The sequence below is a fragment of the Silene latifolia genome, chromosome Y (genome assembly GCF_048544455.1).
Source record: "Silene latifolia isolate original U9 population chromosome Y, ASM4854445v1, whole genome shotgun sequence".
Classification (NCBI taxonomy): Eukaryota; Viridiplantae; Streptophyta; class Magnoliopsida; order Caryophyllales; family Caryophyllaceae; genus Silene; species Silene latifolia.
The window spans coordinates 451014439-451024252 of record NC_133538.1 but is presented as its reverse complement, the minus strand read 5'-3'; the positions used below and the strand labels follow the sequence as shown (position 1 = coordinate 451024252).

Sequence of the window (9814 nt, the reverse complement as noted above, 5' to 3'; positions counted from 1 at the left end):
ATATTAAAAATATTAATAAAAACTATTAAGTTTAAGATGTGCAAAATTAAAATGGACTGAATTTAGTGGAATGAATCGAATGGAATGAATTTGAGTTGAATCGAATGGAGTAAGTTGAAATTGAATCAATCGAAATTTGAATTTGAATAAATTGAATTGAAGTGAAATTTGAAATTTAAATCAAGTGAATCGAAAATAAATAAAAAAAGAAAAGGGCCTAAGTAAAAGAATATTGGAGAATCATGCGGCAGGTTATTTCGGTAATTAAACAGCAATTTGCAAAGAGTTCATGTGCATTAATGGTATAGCAATTAATATTTTTCTAAGGAAATTTTCTGAATTTGGTGTAGCATTTGATACACCATTGCTATTAATGGACTCGCCCCTGCTTATCAGGCTATCAATAGTGTCACAATGCTGTTGGACACATACACCTGAGGTAAAAAATGGATGTACAGGATAGAAAAAAAAAAAAAAAATGTGTTAGTAAGAGGATAATAAAATAAGAAATTTAAGTAATAAAAATAGGAAGAGAACATGATCCAAGGTGTAGGGCTATGATTGGCTAAAGTATAACAACCTCAAAGGGTATATCTCAAGCTTGAGACAAAGGAGCTATAAAATGAAGTGCATGTGGTAGAGAAGAAAGGTAAGAGAGTAAGACTGAGAGAAAGATAAGGAAATAATAGGCAACAGGCATTCTATACAACTGTTGTGATATCAGTTTAGCCTGTAAAAAAATGGCAGCAACTTCAGCTTCTCTCCTTAAGGCATCCCCAACTAAGTTAGACAAGTCTGATTGGGTTAAGGGTCAATCCCTTCGCCAAGTCTCGTCTTTGTCTGTCTCTAAGTGCATGCCTTCAGCCTCGTCTTCGCTCTCTGTTAAAGCTAGCTATGCTGATGAGCTTGTCAAAACCGCGGTATGTCTTACTCCCTCTTTTTTTATGTTTGTTACTTTTACATATCAAGATATTTATCCTGTCAGCATCAAAATCGCCGCCCTTGTGGCTCCATTTACACCCAAAAAAAAAATATATCGAGACACATGTTATATACATGCATATGAATTGCAGCTTGTGTACAAGGCTTCATGGCGGTCGTTCTTGTTTTATTTTCCATGTTTCATTAGCAGTTAGCACTCTTTAAGTTTTCTTATCCATGTTTCATGGGCCTGCAGAAATCGATTGCATCACCAGGTCGCGGAATCTTGGCCATGGATGAATCAAACGCAACCTGTGGGAAGCGTCTTGACTCAATCGGGTTAGAAAACACTGAGGCTAACCGCCAAGCGTACAGAACCCTGCTAGTTTCAGCCCCAGGGCTTGGACAGTACATCTCTGGAGCCATCCTTTTTGAGGAGACTCTCTATCAGTCAACCACTGAGGGGAAAAAGATGGTTGATGTCCTCATTGAGCAGAACATTGTGCCTGGTATTAAGGTTGACAAGGTAAGCATTTCAAACCGACTTATACAGTTATACGCCTTCTAAATTCTTGTACTTCGATTACCTTTGTTAGCGCTTCTTGGCTATTGGCTAACCCAATTGTTGTAGGGTTTGGTTCCCTTGGCTGGGTCAAACAATGAGTCATGGTGCCAAGGTCTTGACGGGCTAGCATCTCGCTCTGCTGCTTACTACCAGCAGGGTGCGCGGTTCGCCAAATGGTAATCACCATATTTTCTTTCTATATTGTTTCTTGGTTTGTTTATACACCAAAGGATAGCCAAGGTAGATAATAGCTAGTTTACGTAGCTCATACAGTAATAATAATGAAAGGGTAATAACCATGACATGGGTTTGATTTTTTGAAATCGGCCATTATCATAACTGTCTGTGTAGCTCTCTTTACACCGTTGGACAACTGATTGAACATAATGTAAGTGAGTGGATCTAGTACAATAACATTTTGAGGCTCCCACTTATGGTCAAGGAAGGCTGTAAGATTGAGTTTATGTCGTCTGCCCCTCAATGTTAAAATGGGTCCGAGAATGTCCTGAATATTAACGAGTCATTTTTTGTTGGTGTATGGGGGAGTATAAGAAGTAGAGTGGAGATTAGTTGTTTGTTTAGTTGATTAGTTGAAGGTTGATTAGTTGGAGTTTAGTTTAAAGGAATTAGTTTGTGTATTGATTTGTTGTGAATTTGTTTGGATACACCAAAATGGGAGGGGAGGACCTCTATTTATAGTGCTCCTCCTCCTTCTCCTACATTCTTGGAATTCTCTAGAATAGAGCATTCTAGAGTGACCTAGACTTAGTACGTCTCTAGAGTTCTCTATACATACAAGACATCTCTAGAAGGTTCTAGACTTCTCTACACACATCTAGACCATTCATGATCCTTCTAGAGTATTCTAGACTATTCTAGTAACTTCGACATTATTCTAGAACATTCTAGAAGTTTCTACATTATTCTAGAAAATTTAGGAACCTTCTAGAACACTCCGAGAAAATCTCACACTTCAACACTCCTCCTTGAGACTTTTGGAGTGACGCCTTGACTTTGATCTTAGAAACTCGAACGTTGTTGTCGGTAGAGCCTTGGTTAGAATGTCAGCTAGTTGGAACTCGGATGGGCAATGGATAAGTTCCACTTCCTTTTCTTGCTCGGCATCTCGAAGTGCATAGAACCTCACTTTCATGTGCTTTGTCTTCTTTTCAAGCACACTTTGGATTCTTCGCGATGGCGATTCCGACTTGTTATCCACCATAACCTTGGTTGCTCCTTCTTGCTTGTAGCCTAAGTCCTGAAGTATCTTCCTTAGCCATATTACTTGATTGATCGCTATGGTGAAGCCGCAACGTACTCGGCCGGTACATTGACCGAGCTACGATATCTTGCTTCTTTGAATTCCATGAGAATGTTCCTGAGCCGAAAGTAAAGGCATAGCTTGAAGTACTTTTCATGTCATCTACCGATCCCGCCGATCCTTTGTCGGAGTACGCTATTAATCTTGGATTGTCGCAAGGTGGTAAAATACTCCAAACTCTAGAGTACCCTTTAGATATCGAAGTATTCTCTTCATTGTACCCATGTGAACCTCACTTGGTTTGCTCATAAATCTTAATAATAAGCTTGTGGCGAACATAAGATCAGTCTTGTAGTTTGTGAGGTAAAGTAAGCTTCCAACCAAGCTTCGGTATTGCTTGAGATCAACTTCTTTTGACCCATCATTTTTGGATAGCTTCTCATTCATGACCAAAGGAGTAGAAACAGAAACTACAGTTCTCCATCTTGAACCTTTTGAGGATTTCCGAGCATACTTAGTTTGAGAAATGAAGATTCCATCTTTTGCTTGATGGACTTCCATGCCAAGGAAGAAATTCATTAAGCCCAAATCCGTCATTTCAAACCTTTTCTTCATCTCCTCCTTAAATGTAAGGATCATTTGGACATTGTTTCCTGTGACAAGGAGATCATCAACATAGAGAGAAACGATGAGAAGATCACCTTGTTTTTCCTTTACGTATAGTGTATGCTCATTTTTACTCCTCGTGAATCCTTGCTCAAGGAAGTAAGAATCAATCTTCTTTGTACCACGCCCTTGGAGCTTGTTTGAGGCCATATAGAGCCTTTTTCAGCTTGCACACCTTTTCTTCATTTCCTTGTGTGACAAAGCCTGGAGGTTGCTCGATGTATATCTCCTCCTCGAGTTCTCCATTAAGGAAGGCAGATTTGACATCAAGTTGATAAATTTTCCATCTTTCTTGAGCAGCTAGAGCAATAAGAGTCCTTACCGTATCGTGACGAGCAAATGGAGCAAATGTGTCTCCGTAGTCTATTCCAGCTTGTTGGGAGTACCCTTTCACGACCAATCTTGCTTTGTACTTATTGATTGAGCCATCTGGATTCAACTTTGTTTTGTAGACCCATTTCACTCCAATCACCTTTCGATCCTTGGGTTTGTCCACTAATTCCCAGGTGTTATTCTTCTTTATCATGTTTATTTCTGTCTCCATTGCGTCTTGCCACTCTTTGTATTTGGAAGCCTCATCATAGTCTCTTGGCTCCTCAAAAGCGAAGTAGCATCTCTCACATTCCTCTTCATTTAGATTAATAACGGGACATTCTGCATAAATTTCGGAGAGATCTTTCTTACCTCGAGGTCCCGTAGCATTCTCCGAATTGTCGTTAGAGGATGGAGAGTGTGCATGCATTGGAGTTGATGGAGGTGTAGGAGGATCATTATTGTTGATCGTATCATCATCACCTTCTGGTTGATGTTGGTGATAAGGAACTAGGATCACATTTCTTTCCACCTTCTTCTCTTCCCAATTCCACATTGCATCTTCATCAAACTCCACGTCTCGGCTTATCATGATCTTCTCCGTATTAAGATTGAAAATCCGGTAAGCCTTTGATTTTGAGTCGTAGCCAAGAAATATACCTTTCTCTGCCTTATCATCAAGCTTGCTCCTTTTGCATTTGGGATGTGAGCATAGCAGATTGAGCCAAACACCTTTAAATGCTTAGTTTTGAGGCTTTTTACCGCTCCAAGCTTCTCTTGGAGTTTTCCCTTAACTTCGCCTTTGTTGGAAGTCGTTGAGCAAGTATACGGATGTGTAGACAAACTGACCTTAGCCCAAAATTTCTTCGGCATTTTCTTTTCGACCAACATGCATCCGGCCATCTCCATCACGGTCCTATTCTTTCTTTCGGATACCCCGTTTTGTTGTGGAGTATATCTGCCGGTGAGTGATGTTCTACACCTTCATCTTCACAAAACTGGTCAAATTGTGAAGAAGTATATTCTTTCCCGCGGTCGGATCTAATCATCTTCAATTTGCACCCGCTTTGATTTTCAGCGAGAGCTTTGAATTTTTGAAAGACTTGGAATACTTCTGATTTTTGTTTCATAAAATATACCCAAGTCATTCGAGTAAAATCATCAATAAACAGGATAAAGTACCTGTTTCCAAGATGAGATAAGGTTCTTTGAGGACCGCATACGTCTGTGTGAACAAGCTCTAGCTTTTTACTTGCCCTCCATGCTTGGCTCTTTGGAAATGGCAGGCGGTGTTGCTTTCCAAGTTGACAAGGCTCGCATAGTTCTTTAGTTACTTGAATCATTGGAAAATCCCGCACAACATTCTGCTTGTGTAAGTCGGCTAATGCGCGTAAGTTGAAATGTCCGTACCTTCTATGCCAAAGCCAGGTCTCCGCGGCGTGAGCTCGATATGATGACTCTAGGCCATACTTCCATTTCAAGGAGAAGCTTTTATTTTCCATGGCAACTTTAGCAATCTCCTTATTTCCGCGGTCATATATTGTGCAATGATTATTCGCAAAGACTAGTGAATAACCATTCTTGATCATTTGTGCCACACTTAGCAAATTTTCAGCAAGATTTGGGACAAGCAGCACATCTTTAATGTATTTTGTACCCCGCTTAGTTGGAACAATGATCGTACCTTTGCCCTTCGATGTCAGAACTTCACCATTCCCCATTCGTACCGGAGTTTGGACAGAAGTATCCAACTCGCTGAAGATGCTTGAATCATTCGTCATGTGACTTGTACAACCACTGTCAATTAGCCACCTACTTTCTTTGCTTGAAGTCTTTGCTTGGCGTCGCAAGCATAGAAGAGGTGCTCATTATTAACGCTACTTGAATAATGAGCTTGGTCCTTGGACTCCATTTGTTTTTGTCTACAATCTTTTTTAAAGTGCCCATACTTCTTACAATGGTGACACTGGGGCTTGCCTTTGAAAAAGCAATTCTTTTCCGCATGATTATTCTTTCCACAAATGCCACAAGGAGGAAACTTTCCCTTTGATTGTGACATTTGTTTATTGCCACCATCGTCACTTTTCTTCTTCCACCCTCCGGACCGCTTTTCTTTATGCGATGACTTGAAAGCATCCTCGGAAGAAGATTCTCCAGTCTTGAATTTTTGATCATAGGCGAGTAAGGATCCAAGTAGCTCGGATTCATGTGAGCTTTGAGAGATCCCTTGATTCTTCAATAACGGTGACAATCATGTCGAACTTTTTGGTTAAAGTCGCGAGAATTTTTTGCACGATTCTCGTGTCGGTAATATCTTCGCCATATATCTTCATTTGATTAACTATCTCCGTTACTCTTGAAGTGTAAGTTTGTATGTCTTCATTCTCCCTCATCTTCAAATTTTCGAAATCTTTTCTTAGGGTATTGAGACGTATTGTTCTTATCCTTTCATCACCATGGAATTCTTTTTGGAGTGAATCCCATGCTTCTTTTGCGGTAGAAGCCCGCATTATTTTTGGAAAGATGGTCTCCGAAACAGCATTAAAGATAAAAGACAAGGCTTTGGCGTCCTTTATCTCATCCTCATTTATTTTCTTTAAGGATGCTTCGGTGGGTTGAACACCTTCTTGTTGCTTTTCGGGACCATTTTCCACAATCTCCCATAGTGCATTTGATTTTAAGAGAGCCTTCATTTTAATGCACCAATAGTCGTAATTTTCTCCTCCAAAAATTGGAAGAGTAGACGATAGAGTATTTGATGCGGAAGCCATAGTTTTATTTTGTTGCCCTAAGATCTTTAGAGCTCTGATACCACTTGTTGGTGTATGGGGGAGTATAAGAAGTAGAGTGGAGATTAGTTGTTTGTTTAGTTGATTAGTTGAAGGTTGATTAGTTGGAGTTTAGTTTAAAGGAATTAGTTTGTGTATTGATTTGTTGTGAATTTGTTTGGATACACCAAAATGGGAGGGGAGGACCTCTATTTATAGTGCTCCTCCTCCTTCTCCTACATTCTTGGAATTCTCTAGAATAGAGCATTCTAGAGTGACCTAGACTTAGTACGTCTCTAGAGTTCTCTATACATACAAGACATCTCTAGAAGGTTCTAGACTTCTCTACACACATCTAGACCATTCATGATCTTTCTAGAGTATTCTAGACTATTCTAGTAACTTCGACATTATTCTAGAACATTCTAGAAGTTTCTACATTATTCTAGAAAATTCCGGAACCTTCTAGAACACTCCAGAAAATCTCACACTTCAACATTTTTCTTCGTTCCATCATATTTCAAAGTCAAGAGACACTTAACCTTTACCTTGATTGGAAATTGGAGAAAGGGAAATAGGAATACTAGAAGCAAAACAGAATTCAAGGAGTGAAATTCCCTTTCCGCGAACATAACAGAACCACATTGATAAGCTCATGACCTTGTTTTGAAACCCGTCAGCATTAAAACTGCCTTATATCTCCCTTTTCACAAAGAAACAAAAAACGTAACAGAAACATGCTCTGATTGGGATGTTTACTGACTTGTAATGCTGATACATGAAGGCGCACAGTGGTTAGCATTCCTAATGGCCCATCTGCACTAGCTGTGAAGGAAGCAGCTTGGGGTCTTGCCCGCTATGCTGCAATTTCTCAGGTAATCACTCATTCCTCTACTGTCATATACCAACTCCAAAGAATGCTCGAGTATAAAAAATATGACATCTTCTCGATTTTTGAATCTGCTAGTTGATGGGGGTAATGCATGCAGGACAATGGATTGGTTCCAATAGTAGAACCAGAAATCCTGTTGGATGGTGAACATGGGATAGAGAGGACATTTGAGGTAGCGAAACAAGTGTGGGCTGAGGTTTTCTACTACCTGGCTGAGAACAATGTCATGTATGAAGGTATCCTCCTGAAACCCAGTATGGTAACTCCTGGTGCGGAGTGCAAAGATAAGGCTACCCCCGAACAGGTCGCTAGTTATACCCTCAACCTTCTCCGCGAGCGGATGCCTCCAGCTGTTCCCGGAATCATGGTAAGTACCTCCTATTACTCACAGTATACTCCTCAACATCTATTTTTATGTTTGCTTCTTGACCGGTGTAATAATGATGGGTCCGACTGGTGTCCCAAAAATAAAGCAGGCCAAATAGTTCATTTGACACATGAAATTACCTAATTAGGAAACTCAAAAGAATGGGAGGATATAACCGTGTAGCTTTAGGGTGTGTTTGGATAGTAAAAGTGGAGGGAAAGGGAGGGGAGGGGGAAGGAGGGAAGGGAAAGGGAGAGAAGAGAAGGGGAGGAGGAATGGGGTGTGAGTGTTTGGATACAATTTCCCTCTAAATCTTGCCTATTATGGAGAGATTTTGATTAGGCTTAGAGGAGGGAAATTGGATCCCTCCAAATCTCTCTCCCTTCATTTCCCTCCACCCTCATTTGTTATCCAAACAATAGATTTTAAATCCTCTACTCTCCCTCCCTTTCTTTTCCCTCTAAATCCCTCAATCCAAACACACCCTTAGTGCATGGCAAAGTTTAACGGGGCTATTTTAAGTCGATTCATATGATGAGAAAGATCATAAAAGAACAGGTCATGCAGCTAAAAGCCTAAAAGCTAAAGATTAAGGGTGTGTTTGGATTGAGAGATTTGGAGGGAAAAGAAAGGGAGGGAGATTAGGGGATTTAAAATCCTTTGTTTGGATAGCAAATAAGGGTGGAGGGAAATGGAGAGGGAGAGATTTGGAGGCATCTATTTTCCCTTCTTCAAGGCAAATCAAAATCCCTCCACAATAGGTAAGATTTAGAAGGAAATTGTATCCAAACAACCACATTTCATTTGTCCTCCCTTTCCCTTACCTCCCTTTCTCTTCCCTCCTTCCCCCTCCCCTCCCTTTCCCTCCACTTTTGCTATCCAAACACACCCTAAGGGTCCGTTTGGATACAATTTTAGGAGGGAAGGGGAGGGGAGGGGGAGTGAGGGGAGGTGAAGGGAGGGGAGAGAAGGGGAGGGCAAATGGGATGTGGGTGTTTGGATAATAAAAATTATAAAGGGAAATGGAAGGGGAGGAAGTAAGGAGATGAAGAATGGATGGAGGATTGAAGGATGTTGGTGGTATAATTAAAGTTCAAATAATGTTTTCTTTCCAAATCTTGCCACCATTGGAAAGATTATAGTTTGTTCTATAGGAGGGAAAATAAGTCCTCTCATTTCTCTCCCCTTCCATTTCCTTTCTCCCATATTTTTTATCCAAACAAAGGAAATTAAATCCCTCCCTTTCCCTCCCCTCCCCTTCTCTCTAATTCCTTCAATCCAAACGAACCCTAAAGGATATAAGAATTAACTGACCTTTGTGCTTCATTGTGTTGTAGTTTTTGTCTGGAGGACAATCTGAAGTGGAAGCAACCCTGAACCTGAACGCAATGAACCAAGCACCAAACCCATGGCACGTATCGTTTTCTTATGCTAGAGCTCTTCAAAACACTTGCCTTAAGACATGGGGAGGAAGGGCTGAGAACGTGCAGGCCGCTCAGGAGACATTGCTGGCCCGTGCAAAGGCCAACGCCCTTGCTCAGCTCGGAAAGTACACTGGCGAAGGAGAGTCTGATGAGGCCAAGCAAGGAATGTTTGTCAAAGGCTACACTTACTAAACTGAGCATCAAGACCAAGATTTGTATATGAAGCAAATGCTGTTGTATTTTTACCCCTTCTGTATTTTCTCCCATATCTTCACTATGGTCTACTCTATGATTTTATGAAATGACTTTTTCCAACAAGTAATTTTAATTAGGCTAAAAGCCAGAGGACTGTCAAAAAAGTAGTACCAGACGAGCAGAAGATACCACATCAAACGTGGTCACAAAATGTCGGAAAAAAAGCTTTAATAAGAAAGCAGCAAACAAAAAGCAAAATAAAATAACAGTTGAAGAAAATGAAGCAACTATATCCATTCTTGGTGAAATAAAGCTATATTTAAAACAAAAATATGACGAAATATCTAAGCTTTTGAAATTTCGGGGAACATTTACAATCTTTAACCTTCGGGATTAATAATATATCGAACATTATAATTAACTAACCTGTGAGGCTCATTTGA

The 9814-nt window shown here is 40.2% G+C and overlaps 1 protein-coding gene across 1 annotated transcript; it reads left to right on the top strand.

The window, feature by feature from the left end:
• Positions 1-603: 603 nt before the first annotated feature.
• Positions 604-9494, top strand: LOC141633375 (fructose-bisphosphate aldolase 2, chloroplastic-like). Its single transcript, XM_074445861.1, has 6 exons — positions 604-920; positions 1178-1447; positions 1553-1662; positions 7278-7368; positions 7483-7752; positions 9090-9494. Exons 1-6 carry the CDS (start codon positions 741-743, stop codon positions 9366-9368), a joined length of 1200 nt encoding a protein of 399 aa, XP_074301962.1. The 5' UTR covers positions 604-740; the 3' UTR covers positions 9369-9494.
• Positions 9495-9814: the final 320 nt, after the last annotated feature.

Excerpts from the sequence above, each read along its gene's own strand:
- LOC141633375 (XM_074445861.1), top strand. The coding sequence starts at position 741 with ATGGCAGCAACTTCAGCTTCTCTCCTTAAGGCATCCCCAACTAAGTTA. Across the intron at positions 1,448-1,552 it reads CTGGTATTAAGGTTGACAAG|GGTTTGGTTCCCTTGGCTGG; the intron begins GTAAGCATTTCA and ends CAATTGTTGTAG. Across the intron at positions 1,663-7,277 it reads GGTGCGCGGTTCGCCAAATG|GCGCACAGTGGTTAGCATTC; the intron begins GTAATCACCATA and ends TGATACATGAAG.